Source organism: Eptatretus burgeri, chromosome 12 (assembly GCF_056783735.1).
Source record: "Eptatretus burgeri isolate ZD-2024b chromosome 12, Ebu_testis_v1, whole genome shotgun sequence".
In the NCBI taxonomy this organism is placed as follows: domain Eukaryota; kingdom Metazoa; phylum Chordata; class Myxini; order Myxiniformes; family Myxinidae; genus Eptatretus; species Eptatretus burgeri.
In genome coordinates, this window is record NC_140972.1 from 23282943 (window position 1) to 23300442 (window position 17500).

Consider the following 17500-nt stretch of genomic DNA (forward strand, 5'->3'; position numbering starts at 1 on the left):
TGTAGTCTTCAAGTCCTATCCTCCAATCTGATTCTTGATAAAACAATGCGTCGCTTACTGCAGCTATATCACACCCTTTGCTATCGACTTTAGCCTCAAGCTCTAACATTTTTAAAAATTCAAACTCCTGGCATTGGGAAAACATTTCTCATATTTTTAATCTTTCCCTGCCTTTATTGATTTTTTGCTGCCGAGACCTACCAATCATATCTTCCAGCAGAGCTCCATCCTCTACAGCTTCTTCACTCCCAATTAGCCTTAAAAAGGCCAAATTTCCAAGGGGAAGCCAAACGCAAAAAAAAAATTCTGAAAAATATTGAAAATCATGAATCATGGTGTAATTTGAAGGGAAAACGATTTTTTGAATTTTTTTGGCCAATCACAAAGTATGGAAAAAATCCTGAGAGTGTCGATTTTCCATTTCGCCAGTGAGGGCACACTATGACTCACCTTGATCCGAACGGCGATTTTACATCGAGAAACAGTGCAGGCCGAACTCAAATTCCGATACCGATTCCAGTCATTAGCAACACTGGTGGTTCTCAAATTGTTGAAACTGTTCAGTGGGATATTGAAGAAACTATTGGAGACAAAATTAGTGATGGAAACGCTTTCGGGGGAATTGTGGAGCTGAATCGTTTCGAGCCTAATGCAAGCATTTCAGAGGAAGAAAAATAACTCATAAATTATATTTGTATAATGTTTTTTAAATACAAAGAAATTTCAAAGTGCTGGACAAGGGAACCAGAGTTGGTGTCAAAGCTGGTCAATGCTCACCTGTTTATACATTTATTGTTTTTAAAAGACTAGTCTAATAATTAATATTTTTTTTATAAAGCATTGCAGTCATGTCTGATTCAAATAATTTTAAAGCAATATATGTATTTGTATATTGTAATCAGAAACAAGAGCACAAGTGAGCACAATATACACCCGAACAAGAAGGTATATACAGAATTGTGCTACTACATGGAAAACAGCATGCTGGTTGCCATGGCATCCACTTTAGATGACGAACGTATGTCGTGACACACCGTCTCCACAGTCTGTACCTATGTACCAAATATGAAACGTGAAAGTTGAAAACTTTGGGAGTTAGAGTGCGGACAGGAATGGATGGAAAACAGCATCCTGGTTGCCATGGCAACCACTTTAGATGACGAATGTATGTCGCGACACACCGTCTCCACAGTCTGTACCTATGTACCAAATATGAAATGTGAAATTTGAAAACTTTGGGAGTTAGAGTGCGGACAGGAATGGATGGAAAACAGCATCCTGGTTGCCATGGCAACCACTTTCGATGACGAACGTATTTCACGACACACCATCTCCACAGTCTGTACCTATGTACCAAATATGAAACATGAAAGTTGAAAGCTTTGGGAGTTAGAGTGCGGACAGGAATGGATGGAAAATAGCATCCTGGTTGCCATGGCAACCACTTTAGATGACGAACGTATGTCGCGACACACCGTCTCCACAGTCTGTAGCTATGTACCAAAAATGAAACGTGAAAGTTGAAAACTTTGGGAGTTAGAGTGCGGACAGGAACGGAAGGACAGACAGACAGACTGACGACCGGTATCACATAATAAGCCCCGATAGATACATATATCGGGCGTATAAAAATAGTGTGGTAGATAAAAACATTAGAAAGGAAAAAATAACTTGCACCAAAAACTTTAACATTTTCACGCTCGTGCTGACGCTCACGCTCACGCTGACGCTCACGCCGGGGGTATCGCTATAGCTCTCTGTTCTTCGAACAGGCAGCTAAAAATGAGTTGGTCAAGTAAAAAAACGAAATAAAAAAATAGAAATATGATAAGAACCAAAGTAGAGTAGAGTGAAATTACATTAAAAAAAAACACATATCAATGAAAAAAATTAATAAAAATAAAATATCTAATATGAGAGTGAGTCAAAAAGTATCCGCAATATATATTTTAAGCTACAATTGAGCATGTACAAGAGCATCATTTTCTGCATAGTCCCCCTCCTTTTCAACACACTTAGTCTGTCGGTTCACAAGCTTCTGTATGTCCTCAGAAAAAATGTTTTTGGCTGAATGACGAGCCACACATGCACCGCTTCTTTCTCTTGTTGGTCACTGGCAAAGAGGCGGCCTCTTAAAGCGTTTTTGAGTGGACCAAGTAGGTGAAAGTCTGAAGGGGCCAGGTCAGGACTGCATGGAAGATGCTCCAACACCTCAAAGTTCAATTGCCGGAGGGTTTCCACAGAATGGGCAGCAGTGTGTCAACGGGCATTGCCATGCAACAATGCAACACCTTTTGACAGTAGCCCTCGGCATTTCCATCAAATAGCTGGTTTCAACTCTCCCGGAGCATTTCACAAACACGGACATTGTTTACTGTTGTGCCCCCCTCTAGATAGTGTTCCAAAATTGGGCCTTGTGAGTCCCAGAAAAGTGTGAACATCACTTTTCCGGCCGATGGTTGACTTTTGAATTTCTTTTTGACTGGTGATGTCGGATGTTTCCACTCCATACTCTGGTGTTTGCTCTCTGGCTCATCATGGTGGATCCACGTCTCTTCTCCAGTGACAATGCATCTCAAAACAGGATTCCCTTCATGCCGAAAATGGTAAAAAAAAAGGCTTTCACAGATTGTCACATGGTTGTGCTTGTGCTCTTCTGTGAGTTGTTTTTGGAACCCATCTTGCAGAAATTTTCTGAAAACCAAGTCGAAAACCAATTTTGCGTGCTGACAGACATCGAAGCCGATACACCGGGAAATATCACAGAACCATTGGAAAGTGTCCATAAATGAAAAATAAATAAATGAAAAAAATAAATGCAGGTGAGAGTGTGAGTGTGAGGTGAAATGCAGGTGAGAGTGTGCTCTCACCCAGATGGGAAGGAAATGCGAGTGTGCTCAATACGCCATTTTAAAGAAATACATCTGCAGACTCGTTTTGAAAACAAAAGGATGGTAACTTTTTTGATAAGATAGCACAACTACCTTCACTGCGCACATGCTCACCAGGCGGTGTGCTGAGGAAGTGGCAGAACACAGAGCGGCTGTGTGCTCCGAACGTGTTGCTGGCATGGAGAGTGTAGTTGCCGTTGTCATAGTGTGATGGAAGTTCCAGCTCCAAACAGCCCTCATAGGTGCCATTTCCTTGCTCCTCGTTTATCACCGTGTATCTGACGCCCTCTTTCTCAGTCAGAAACTCACCATCCCTCGTCCAGTTGAGTCTGGGAAGTGGGTTTCCTCGCACCATGAAGGGAATGCACCAGTAGTGCAGTTGTACAGCCTCTTTTAGGGACATGATCACAGGTGGGACTGCAGGACAGAGAAAGTGTAAACTTTTTGTTTACTTTACTATTAGGTACTGTCCAATGTATAATGTTAAATTCTCAACACTATTTCCTTTCTGTCCCTTCTCCTCTTCCACTATTTTTCTTCATATTTTTAACACTTGTTATCCAATTCATGCATCATTACAACAGGAAATATTTGGTCTTACCACTCAATTACACAATGATTATTGGCTCAAGCCAGCCATGTTGCCTGTATCTTGCTACTACTTCATGAACGGCCCATTTGCATGAATCATTTGCACCTTGCTTGTGGAGTAGGCCGATGGAAATCTTTTGCCCAAGACTTTCACAAACCGGCTGGCCAGGTCTGACGTTTGATTGAAGGGGGCAGGAGTTTGTGATTTTTTTTCAGGGTGCCGGTGATCACTCATCGAATCTTTGCAAAAGACACCATAGGATCTTTAACGCCCACGAACTAATACCAACAGACAGTATACCTGGCTTCACACCAATCCTTAGGATGATGCACTTTGTGAAGCAACTCTCTGCATGTGAAACACCACTATGACAGTTTATAGTCAGGTCAGGAATCAAACTCAGAGGGAGAGAGTTCACATGATAAGTGTGCTACCTCTGCACCATAATGTCATATTATGTGGCATCATTATCAAAACATTGTCGATATAATATGGTTCCAACATTATACTTTACTTTATTCACTTTCTCCACTTACATTGGCTCACAAAAATGTGACGATGCTGAGGATCATTTGATGCTTTGATGGTAAAACTTTAATCAGCATTACTTTTCTCAAAAGTATATCAATATGCAAGATATTCCTTCAGCCTTAATAATCACTTTAGTAAAAATAATAAAAAATAAAAAGAAGTTTAACAAACAGATAAGTTAATTTGTTTTGAAATTTATTTATTTATGTCTTGATAGATTGCACAAGCACATCAGTCGATTGTTCACTGAAAATATCAAAAATCATATTCACTGAATGAGTCACAAATCACTCACACAACACGTTGAGACGTGCCACGGCCCAAGCCGAGCCCAGCGGGTTCTTTGCGACACACGCTAGGGTCTGCCCGTTGTCTCGTGAGGTTACATTCACAAGTTCCAGTTTGATGGTGTCGACGGGCTCAAAAGTATCCACAACCTGTGATTTGAAGCACACATAAATCCATCGGTCAAATACTGTATTCTTTCTTTTTTATACATTTCTTTGAATTTGTTTTCTTATTTGAAACTCATTCTCTAAAAACGTTGTTTTCCAGAAATGTTTCTCTCTTTTATGCAAATAATCTGCAGTGAGAACAAAATTTGTCATCATAACATATTTAATTTGAGAAGCGTCTGTTTGTTTCATTGTTTGTGTGTTTTTGTTTGTTTGACTTCCATGCACTATTTAACCATTGGATGGAACGAGTTGAAAACTGGTGGTTGTACTCAGGGTATGCATGGGAGAGTTTTAGGCGAGAGAAAAAAAAATCGTCGTCCCAGGGGTTCAGGGTTGGGGAAGGACCCCAATTCTCTCTGTGTAAACATACCATATAGCACCACTCCTTGTGAGAGCTGGTATTGCAAGTCATGCCAGATCAGCAATTTGCTGATTGTAAAACTCTTTTGATGAAAACCAGAGACAACATAAAAGTTGGGGAAATAACTAGGCCGTAAAGGGCGGGTTCTTTGTGAATAGTTATACATAACCAAAGTAATACAGATTTCTGTATTTTAATGGGGTGATTACAAATTTTCTTCTGACTGGAAATACATTGCATAAAAGATACAAACATTTCTGGAAAAACAAAGTTTTATAGATAATGAGTTTCAAGAAACAAGGACGTGACCTTTAGGACTGATATGTCGTATATCTTTGGGGTGGTTTAACCGCAACATCATTAAGTTAGATTAATTTGACTTGTTGGACAGATCTAACATGCAACTGAGCAGGATAACATGAATTATAGATATTTGATGAACCCATTGATTTTCAAATGGATTAAAATGGAGTTAATTGCCTTTGCAAATGGCCACCAATCCAGAGTTGCAGCCAATCCAATGCTCTGTTCATGGTGGGTGGTCAGGTCCATCACAATGCTACTTACATGCTGTAGAGTATATCAAACTTCGATTTTGGTTTTAATAAATTGCAGAAATCCACACACCACACCTATAACAAGATGCAGCTTATAACTGCTCTCAATTGCTGGCTAACTGGGGAAAGTGTCCTGCCTTTATCTTGATATTCCCAAAACCTTCCCTCCAGCAGTCATTGTGATCATTTTTGCAGGATTACATCATAAAACCAGGAAGTTTGCACACCTACGTACAGTATATCCAAAAAACTTTCAACAGTATCGCACCATACAAGTTGCTCTCTGGAAGTAATGAGAGGTCATATGCAGTACATGTTACAAATAAAAATGATGTAATTTTGATGCACTGCACCAACAACTCCACATGGTACGCCTGATTCAGTCACTTTCCATTATATTTTTCTAAGGTCAGGTCAGGTGTGGGAATATGCACCGGAGCAGCGCGTCACTGCATCCACCTTCCGCCGGTACTCCAGGGACCTCAGTCTGGCCATCCCCCAGGCAGATGCCTGTCCCATCCCCATCTCCTTGAGATGCTGATCAACCTGCTGCAACCACGAGGCACGTGGTCAGCCCATTGGCCCCCTCCACTCACGAGGCTCCCTCGTTGAGAGAATCTGGTGAGCAGGATCAGTGTCAGGAAAACGAGCCACATGTCCATAGAGCCACAGCTGACACTCACAGACTATGCAGGTAACAAATCTCATATGAGTCTCTCTCAGCAACCACTTGTTGGACACAAAGTCCGACCAGCGATAGCCAAGGATTCTCCGAAGAGACCTGGTACCAAAGGAATTAAGTCTCCATCTCAGATCCCTGGTCAGAGTCCAAGTTTCACATCCGTATAGCAAGACCAGAAGCACCAAGGATCCGAAGACTCAGACTTTCGTCCTCCTGCACGGGTACTGACAGTGCCACACCCCATGATCCAGTGAATCCATGACTCCCCAGGCCCAACCCAGATGTCTATTGACCTCTGGTTCACAGCTAGCAGAGACATGAATATCACTGCCAAGGTAAGTAAATCTCTCTGTGACCTCAACATCCTCGTCACAAACAGGTAAAGACAGGATAGCAGCGTCCAAGATGTCATTCAAAGCCTGGATCTTAGTTTTGACCCAGGATTCCCAACATCCCAATGACTCCGACTCCTCATTCAGCATCTCGAGAGCCCCCAAAAGGATATCCAGAGTCTCCACAAAGATAACTGCATCATATGCAAAATCAAGGTCAGAGATCTTGACATTTACAAATGATGTCCTGAAGCTTGATCTCTCCGTCATCCTCCTCAGAATCCTGTCCAAACAAGCACTGAAAAGTGTGGAGGCCAGTACACACCCCTGACGAACTCCAGTAACAACTGAAAGTAAGTCAGAGATGTTACCACCACATCTCACAACATTTTCAGTACCAGAGTAGAGTTCAGACATGAGATCGATCAGTTTTGGTGGCACCCCATGAAGACCTAGAATCCTCCAGAGGGCATCCCGATTCACTGAATCAAACGCTTTGCAGAGATCAACATAGACTGCAAGCAGCCCCTGCCGAAACTCTCATCTGTGTTCGGTGAGGACCCGAAGAGCAGGATACGGTCAATTGTTGACCTCTTTGGTGAAAAGCCTGCCAACTCTGGGTGCTGGTGTTCAAGCAGATGGTGGTCAACCCTATCAAGAATTATTTGCGCAAACACCTTGCCCGACACTGAAAGCAGCGTCACTCCTCAGTAGTTGTGGCAATCCTGGCGATCAACCTTCCCTTCCCAGGTCGGGACAACAATTCTCTCTTCCAATGAGTTGGGATGATGCCTGTGTTCCAGGAAGAGCACAGAACTGCATGCAACAACATGAGTACAGCATTTCCACCAGCCTTGAGAAGTTCAGCATGGATGCCACAGTTCCCAGGAGCTTTACCCCATTTCAACTTGTTCACCGCAGCCTGTGGTTCCACAAACCAAGGTGGATCACAGTTGATTGGAGGTACAGCAAAATGGATAGTAACACCCCTGACATCCAACTCAACAAATGATGGATCAGCCTGGTACAACCGCTCAAAGTAACCAGCCATAGGGCCTTCACTTTGGATTCCTCTGTCATGAGCACACCACCCTCTGCTCTAACTGCAGTACACCGAGGGACGGACTTGGAGGAATGCAATGCGCAAATTCCCCTGTAGGCAGGACGAGAATCACTTGACCACAGGTGATGCTCTACCCCCTACAGATTCCCCACACATGTGCCTCCTTGACCACCCTTAGCGCACGTACAGTTTTATGCCTCTACTCCCTGAACCTCAACTCCCTGAACCCTGACAAAAAAATTCTCTATGTCACAATCACAAAACTCGTCCAAACCATAACCTGGATCATGACCTCCACCACGAAAGATGTTTTCACCTGTCTGTCTGTATGTTTGTGAGCAAGATATCTCAAGACATTGTCGATGGATTCAGATGAAATTTGGTGGACAGGTTGGGTGTGTGACAAGGAAGAGTTGATTCGATTTTTTATGAAGATCCAGATCCAAAAATTTTTAAGTGATTCTTCATCATTGAGTGATAGGGCTAAAAATGATATACAACACAATATCTCAAAAGGTTGTGGACGCATTACGACAAATCTCGGTGGATGAGTTGGTTAGGTGACAAAAATGATCCAATGAGATTTTCATTCAGGTCTGGATCCAGATCCGGCCTGTCAGTGACATCCTATAGGTAAACTGTTCAGCCTGTTGGAGGTATGCGCTCTTCCGAGTGCCGTTCTTGCTGAACCATGCAGACATTTCTATTATGTTGGTGCTGGGAATTAATATCATGTTTGAATCAAATCCAGTCTTTTAGCCATAAAAAGCATTAATTAATCCATCAATACCTTATATATTTACTGCCAAAAGGGACCACAAGTAAAGATAATGCAAAGGACAACCCTGCTTCCCTGTCAGACACAAAGCCTCCGATGAAGTACAAGTTACACTACCTCATCGTTAGTCCTGTGAAAGTCCAGTTGGCTCCACTCAAGAACAGGATGAGGATGTCCAGAGCTTTTGCAGCTCAGGTTTGTGCTCTGGCCCTCCTGAAGCGTTAGTGCAAAGGGCAGGAGGCTCAACTTAGGTGCTCGGCCACCTGCAACGAGTGAATTGCAATACCAAGGGCAAATCATTTTTTTGGTAGTTCCATTCCGAGTACGTGCTGAACCCTGCTGCTGGTTGTATAATTTCTAAAAGTTATGGCAATGCTGATGATGTGGTTCCTCCCTGTGGGTTAAGGCATGAATTTGGAATTTGTTCAGGGTGCCAGAGATGACTTGCTATCACTTCATGGAAAGCTTCTGTGGGATCTTTAATATACAACCGTAATCAATGCTATCAGGCAGGTCCACAGTTTGACGTCCATCTACGAGATGGCACATTTATTGATGCAACACCTTGTCTGTCAAACACCAATCGACAATATACAGGGTGTCCCAAAAAATGTACTCACATTTTGGCTCCTCATGACTCATTGAATTTTTCATTTTTTTTCAGATCAAATTGACCCTAATAATGGCAGAAGTATGACTAGGTGTTGAAGAAAGAAAATTTATCATAAAGTGCTACTGGAAGCACGAAAACATCATGGAAGTGGCAGCGCAGATGAGGAACAGGGAAAGGGCAGCGCAGATGAGGATTTCCGAGATTTCGTCCACGATACGCCCACAAGGGGGAGTGCAGTGTTCGACCTCCTTTTTAAGTAACGATCCCAATATGGTGGAGGAGGTGGAGGTAGGGGACCATTTCGGAGCAAGTGACCATAACATCATGTGTGCAAAGATTCTGTTAAGGGTTAGAGTTCAGGATTGTAGAGTAAAGCTATTAGATTTCAGGAAGGCAAACCTTGAGGTTATGAGAAGAGAGCTGTGAGAAGCTAGCAAGAGGACAATCAGCATCAGAGAAATGGGAAACATTCAAGGAGCAAATGTGTGTAGTGCAGAGTAAGTACATTCCAATGAGGTGTAAAACTAGAGGTAGAAAGAGGCCAATGTCGTTGAACATGGAGTTAAGGAGTACTATTAAAGATAAGCAGAAAGCATTTATCAGAGTACAAAATAACAGCACTAGATTCAGTCTCGTGTAAGTATAGGAGTAACCAGAGGCTCATTCAGAAAATGACTTGGCAAGTCAGAAGAGAATGAGAAGGATAAGTCCAAGAATATGAAACACAATAACAAGGCATTCTTTAAATATGTAAGGGGTAAAGAGCAGGTGAAAACAAGAGTGTGCCCAAGGATGCAGAGCACTGGGTGATTGGTTAGTGATTAAAGTGAAATGGAAAGGTCATTAAATCACTTCCAGTTTGGGGATCGGCGCGTGTAGATGACTGATCCTTCCAGTTCTTCGAAATTACGTTTCCCCCACCATTTATATTGTGTTTTACCGTTTCATTTTTATTCGTTTTTCTGTTCATGTTTTTTTCGTCGGTTTTTCATTCCAAAACCGTATCCTGTTGTGTTGAATCGTTTCATTTGCCTCCCGAGTGAAGTCGGGGCCGACCTGCTGTGATAGTCGAGTGCGTTTGCCTTTTGTTCTTTGCCTCTTTTTTTGCTCCTTTTATTGGGTCACCGAAATAGTAGGGTCGCCGAAATAGGTGACCCTTATTGTCAGGAATTCTGTCTGTTTGTTTGGATGTTTGTTATCTTGCCAAAACGAAGTTTTTGCAAGATATGTTAGTCAGCTTGTATGTTTTTTTTGTTTGTTTGTTTGTCTGTAATCACGTATCAATCACTCGGCAGAGCACAGTTATCATTGGAAATTTTTGTAACTTCGCATATCAGAGTCCTGTCGAGGTCCCTTTCAGCGCATAAAATTTTGAAGGTCAAGGTCACTTTGTCGCAAATCAGGGGAGTCGACGAAACCCTTATTTTTTGAGTAATTTTTATCGGATCGTCTTCAAACTTCATGGGAATATAGTTCATGGTCTGTCACTCAGCTGATTAATTTTTGGTGGCGATCGGCCTTGACCTTCATGGTTAGCGCTGGAGGTCAAAAGTTTTTGACCCCAAGGTCAAATTTTGAAATCTTAGGTACCATATCGTGTAATACCTCAAATTGAACACCTCGATGAGTGCTTTCTAGATATGTCAAGCTTGAGACATTATGACGTCATTTGGTGACGTTATGACGCAAACGCATATTTTTCATGGTTACTCTGTAGAACGATTCTCATCGGAATCTCTCGTAGGCAGATATTCCTCAAGGAGTCGCTCCTGGTGGATAGCAGCTCTGTTCACCTCAGTGTGACCTTAAAGAAGTCACACGTGGTCACCTTTTGGCAAGATACGTTTGGTTTATTTTATTTGGATGTTTGTTCGTTTGTCATCAGCATAATTGTTAGTAAACGTGGGCGGATTTTGACCAAACTCGGGTGGTAGGTACATCTTATGACCTAGTGCTTGGGAAATTGTGATGGTTGCTCGAGACGCTTTGGTTCCCCAGCAACAACCGAAAAACCTTCAAAATCGGTACCGTTCATGCGAAATCAATTCCGAAAGCCACTATCCCACATAGGGTTATGCAATTTGGCAGGAATGATCTACAGGTGATGCTCTATCAAATATATTCCGGTTTTTGTGATATATGGAATACTTTACCCGCAGCACCCCCTACAATTAGGGTATGCGCAAAAATTGGCGAAAATTGAAGGCCCCCTAGCGACCAGGTGAGTGCATTGATACGAATGAAACTTTGCAGGTTCATAGTACTCAATGAGTACTACAACTTTGCCTCAGGACATATTGACCGATTTTGCTTCGGTCAGGGGTCAAAGCTCAATTAGTGCAAAAATCGATAATATGCAAGAGCTGGAGGTGCCTTCGCGCCAAATGCTACTCCTAGGGTTATGGTCGGATGGTCATGAAAATTCACACTAATCGTCGGGAATACATTGTGCACAAACAATCGAGCCAGATTTTCGATTTAGATATTTGTTCACCCACAGCACCCCCTCGAACTTTGGGGATTTCCGATTTCAAACCGCATTTTCTGTACTTTTCATTCAAATGGATACCGTAGTTATCATTAGATGGAATGTAGTGTAGAATGTAGATCAGTAGTAGTTATCAGTAGATGGAACTGGATGAAATTTGATATGCATAATCTTAAGGTGATTCCCTATCTGCGATATGACATCCATTTTGCTCTATATCTTATAGTTTCCATGCGCGGCGACCCATCGCCGCCTACCGGCTTGTTCCATTTATTGTTACTACTGATCCCTCGACTGAATCCATTTCCCCTCCTCCCTCAAAAATTCAAACAAAATATCTCTCCTTCTTCACTCGGGAAAAAAACCCAACAACCAACAACAACTACATCGGAAAAAATAACATCCAAACTCCAATCTTATTTTCTTATCCCTTCTTTGCAGTATCCCTAATCTGAATAAAACGGTTCTCTTCCTCAAAACATCTTCACAACTTAAAAAAAAGAACGCTTCCAAAATGTATCTCAAGACACCTTCCTTTACTTATTACTCCATCAGAAACAACCCATTCACTCTTCTTCTTCTTCATAAAATCTCTTCCTTTTCTCTTTGACAAGGTATATTTCCCCAAAACCTCACTCTTAAACGCTTAGTTCATCCTCTTTCACTTACAGCAAAATTTTCCTCCATGCCTTCAACCAACAAGCTCAAATGAGCTAAGATCCTCGTCCTCTTAATGATGACGTCATAAAAACTAATATGACGTTATTGTGATGTATCAGGTTTGCGATAAATTATCTGTGCTAATGCCCGACTTGATTCCCGCAAACAAAATTCAAACACCTTGCCTAGTTTTGGAGATAATGGTATAGGCGATTTCCATTAGCGGCGATATTATGACGTCAACTTTTTTTCTAGGAAGAATTTCCAAAATCGGAGATGGTTACTGCCTGCGCGTGGGCTTTCTACATATACATGGCAAGTTTCACGAATATCCGATGAAAACTCTGGGGTGTGAAACAAAAAAATGTCAAAAAATAGGAATGACGTCATAAAATTGATATGACGTCATAGTGATGTATCATATGTGCGGTATTTCATGTCTGCTAATGCCATATTCGATTCCCGCAAACGGAATTCAAAAAGCTTGCCTAGATAGTTTTGGAGATAATTTTGTAGACGATTTCCATTAGCGGAGATATTTTGACGTCATAACTTTTTTTCCAGGAGGAATTTTCAAAATCGGAGATGGTTACTGTCTGCGCAGGGTATTTTTACATATACAGTCATGCGCCACTTAACGACGGGGTTACGTTCTGAAAAACGCGTCGTTAAGCGACGTCGTCGTTGTGTGAACATCATTTTTTTTTTTCGTTTTCGTTTTTGAACATCATACACAAAACTACACACCTAGGCTATATGGTGTAGCCTATTGCTCCTCGGATACAAACCTGTACAGCATGTTACTGTACTGAATACTGTCGGCAATTGTAACACGCATCCAAGAAAGACTGAAGACAAGTTAGTTTTACCTTTGTGCTGTTCATGACGGCCATCGGTGTTGTTCGCAGCAGCTTGCAATCTCCTCTCGCATCGATTATAGAAAGATGAGTAAATCGCGTTTGGATTTTATAAATACGTAATCATTGCATCGATGTTATAATTTACAAATGAAGAAACGAGCTCCTGTCAACTGTGATATATATTTTCGGAACAGTGCGATTGTTTTAACAACATAAAAAGTTTCACCAAAAAAAAATTGTGTTATAATTTCGACTGTAACAACGATTTATTCGCGGAATTCTTCAATTCAAAGGTAATTTGCTTGCGAGAAGGTAAACGTGCAAACATTGGTTCAGTTTGAAAGCCGATTTCCTTGAATCCTGAATTAGCACGACCCTGCTTTTTTCGCGATGACATTTTATGGACCTCAACGATCGCATTATAACAGGGCCACACTGTCATTTATTTTCATTATGAAGTATTATGTACTGTACAGCGTACATAATTGTATGTGCTATTTTTATACGACTGGCAGCGCTACGTCGGCGACATCACTCAGCGATAGGAATTTTTCAGCTACATCTTTTTTTCAGAGCTGTCAGATCCGTCGTATATGCGATCCGTCGTTGCCCGGAACGTCGTTAAGTGGCGCATGACTGTATATGCCAAGTTTCTGGAAGTTTCGATGAAAACTGAAGTCTGTGAAACAAAAAAGTCCACAAGAGCATTCAGCTTCCGGTTCCGGGTTTGGAGCGTCGGGAGGTCTCCTTGAGGGCTCTCTGCTGACGATCTCAAAGTTAAGTTTCCAGTCGTTATTTGTCCCGTTTTAACTGTTCAGTTTTCTCACCTACATGTTACTGTGTGTTCCTAGTTTGGTTTTGTTTCAATAATCGTGCTATTTTGTGAGTTTTTGTCGACGTTGTCTTACCGGGTGTTTGAGGCCGAGGCTTGAGGCTTACCGGTTCCCCTCGGTGTACGATCGTTTTCTTTTTTTTCTCCCCATTACCTTCAATTTCTATCTTCCCCACTTTCCTAACATCCCCCATTTCTCCCAACTAATCTCTCTATTTCTTATCTTAAATCAAAAAAAAAAACAAACAAAAAAAATGCTACCTTTCTCCTGATTCTGCTTCTTCTTCTTCATCGCCTCTTCTTCCTCTTATTCTTCCTCCTCCTCTTCTTCTTCCTCGATTTCTTTCTACAACACTTCCATGACCTAATCTGTTGAAAACTCTCTCAAACATTAATAATAATAACAAAAACGATATCTTATAATGCTTCATCTTCCTCTCTCGCACATGTGGTACTCTTTACTGTTTCATAATGCACAACTCTTCTGCTATTTAAACAGACTGCTCTCATTTCGACCTCTGCTTCATTCCTTGCCTAAAAAATCTAACTGTTACAGCGTTTCTTCTCTCTATTCTCTGGATTTACCTTTATTGCATCCATCAAGATTTGTGTTAAATCGCATCTCTGACCGAGAACTTTTAAAAACCCCAGTTTGCTATGAAAGTTCGCTTTGCATCAACATTCTTTTTTTCCAACTTCAGTGCCAACTCACGCCTCTCACCTCTCACTCTCACTCTCAAAGCAACCATCCCACTCTTCTCCCTCCAAGCCTCCCTCTCACCTCTCTCAAAAACTCCCTCCTCACTTTTCTCCCACCATTCATCCCCCTCACTCATCCTTCCCAAAGTTGCCCCCCTCCCATCCACAAAGCTGCCTCCTTCCACTGCCCTCTCACCTCCAGCTCTTCACTCCACCTCCTCAAATCCTCAACTGCCTTCTTACTCCTCTCTTGTCCCCCCTCTCCCCCAGCACCACAGATCCTTTTCTCCTTCTCATTCGGCCCCCTCCCCTACCTATTCTGCAATCCCCCACACTGTTTCCACGACCCTCCTTACCTCCCCCTCGTCCCTTGTCCTACCCTCCCCTCCCCCCACCCCCTGCACGCAAAGCCTCCTCACCTACCTCTTCATTAAAAGTATGGACCTCAAATATCCGGGGCCTTCGCTCAAACCTTTCAGATCTTTCCATACAGGTTGCCACTGACAAACCAGACATAATCTGCCTAACAGAAACTTTCCTCCCCTAAGACATGTCTGACTCCCAAGTATCTCTCCCTGGTTACTCCCTCCTCCGGTATGACAGACCTGAGCCTCGCCCTGGTGGAGGAGTTGCTCTCTTCATCAAAGACTCTAATTCCTCACTCTCCATGCACTGCCCTCACTCCCCCACACCCCCAGGAATACCTCTGGCTACGGCTTCCCCTCAACTCCCACCTCATGTTTATATGTGTACTGTACCGTCCACCTAACAGTGATGACTCCATCTACACCTCACTATCTGAAAACATGGACCAACTTCTATCTTCTCATCCAAACTCTCTCTTCCTCATATGTGGTGACTTCAATTGTCATCACGCCAGTTGGCTCGGTGTGGGTACCTCTCTCACCTGTCATGGCACCTCAGCAAAAGCTTTCTGCGACTCATTGGGACTGACTCAATCAGTCAACTTCCCTACCCGGATCTCAACCAATGGTACTCCATCTCTTCTGGATCTGATTTTGACAAATTTCCCTGACAATATCTGCTGCTCTTCCACTGCTCCAATCGGTTCTTCTGACCACGTCCTTGTCAAAGTGGACATCTCCATGGCTATTATCAGAGAACCACCTCACCGCCGTAGAGTCAGGCATTTCACTCAAGCCGACTGGCAGGGTCTCCAAGCAGCCCTCAAACTCATAGACTGGTCTCCTATCTCTACTTTCTCGAACATCAACTCATCCTGGGAATTCTTTCAAAGAAATTTGCTCTCCCTCATGCACAGATTTATCCCATCTCATCTTCAGTTGTCGTACCCTTCCTCCCGCCCTTGGTTCACTGAAGCTTGTGGTGAGGCAGTTGTCCTGAAACAACTTGCCTTTGCCTCATGGAAAGCAAACCCAACTGAGGGCAATCTCAGTTCCTTCCATAAAGCTCGGAACAAGTGTGTATCTACCTTCAGGAGAGCCAGAAAACAACATCTTTCTAATCTCAAGTCTGAACTCTCAAACCTCTCTCCCTCCTCAAAATCCTGGTGGTGTCTAATCAAATCTGTTTCCGGTGTATGTTCCCCCTCCATCCCCTCCCTTACCTCAAATGGCCGCACTGCTGATACTGCACGTGAAAAAGCTGAATGCCTAAACTCGATGTTTGCAGCTAAATCTTGTGTCCAAAACCCATCACTTTCTCTACCCACCTTACCCAGTTGCACCCAACTGTCCCTGGACTCTGTGTCCTTTTCTCCTGACAAGTTGGAGAGCTTGCTGTCAAACCTCGACTCAGATTCTGCAACCGGTCCAGACGGCATCAGCCCACGTGTCCTCAAAGCCTGCTCTTCTGCTCTTGCTCACCCTCTCTCTGTTCTATTCACCCTCTCATTTGCTCAAGGTCATCTGCCATCTGCTTGGAAATCTGCAAACATCACTGCCCTGCATAAAAAGGTGCAAAAACAGATCTCTGCAACTACAGACCAATCAGCCTTCTCCCAATCATCGACAAGGTTATGGAATCCATCATCGCTTCAGACATGAAATCCTTCCTCTTCTCCAATGGCTTGATTTCCGATCATCAATTTGGTTTCAGACCAGGTCACTCTACCCTGGATATGCTGCTTCTTCTCTCCCAACAATGGATGGAGGTCCTCAATGCCAGACAGGAAATCCGAGCCGTATCCCTGGACATATCACGTGCTTTTGACACAGTCTGGCACTCTGCCCGACTCACTAAACTCTCTTCCCATGGTATCCAAGGCCATCTCCACTCATGGCTCGCAGACTTCCTCTCCTGTCGCAGTCAATGTGTGGCCCTAAATGGAGTTCTTTCATCCCCTCTTCCTGTCCAGGCTGGAGTTCCTCAAGGTAGCGTTCTGGGCCCTGTTCTTTTTCTGGTTTTCATCAATGATCACTCCGACTCTGGAAAATCCTCTATATCTCTTTGCTGATGACGCCACCCTCTGCCGTACCATCGGTCATCCCTCAGACTGGCAAGCAGCAGCTTCTTCGCTCACTGCAGATCTGGGTAAAATCACAAACTGGTCCAACACGTGGAACATGTCTTTCAATCCAGACAAATCTCACACTCTCACTATGTCTCTTCGAAAGGACCATTTAGAAAACCCCCCCATCCACTTTCTCAACAATCCTCTGGAAGAAGTCCTTTCTTTCAAGCTTCTGGGTCTCACTATCTGCCATGACCTTTCCTGGGAAAGCCACATTTCAAACCTCGCCTCCAAAGCCAGTCGCCGACTGGGAATCCTCCATTGTGCAAAGTCCTTCCTCGGTCTTCCTGAGCTCCTGACCACTTACAAAGCTTTTGTCCATAGCCTGATGGAGTACTGCTCTCTCATCTGGGCTGGTGCTCTTGCCTCCCACCTTTCTTGGCTTCACGCTGTATAAACCAAGGCATTTCGGATCATCGGCATCTCCCGCAAGGAGGCTGAGTCTTTGGGCCTCTCACTCAATCACCGCAGGTTCGTCGGTGGTCTTTCTGCCTTTTACCGTCTCCTCTCCAGCGTTGCCCCCCCTGCTCTCTCTGCAATTTGTCCCCACCACATTTCCACAGGGCGCTCAAGGTCCGCCAACAACCCCCTTCTGGTAAAACTACCAAA

At 43.2% G+C, this 17500-nt stretch overlaps 1 protein-coding gene across 1 annotated transcript in view; it reads right to left on the reverse strand.

The window, feature by feature from the left end:
* The window catches only part of LOC147015253 (NT-3 growth factor receptor-like), a 116759-nt gene that overhangs the window by 90243 nt on the left and 9016 nt on the right, over window positions 1-17500 (reverse strand). Inside the window, exons 6-8 of the mRNA XM_085849833.1 lie at window positions 8363-8508; window positions 4310-4451; window positions 3006-3308 (exon numbers count right to left, since the gene is read on the reverse strand). Coding sequence (XP_085705959.1) covers window positions 3006-3308; window positions 4310-4451; window positions 8363-8508 — 591 coding nt within the window. The remainder of the gene's footprint in view (window positions 1-3005; window positions 3309-4309; window positions 4452-8362; window positions 8509-17500) is intronic.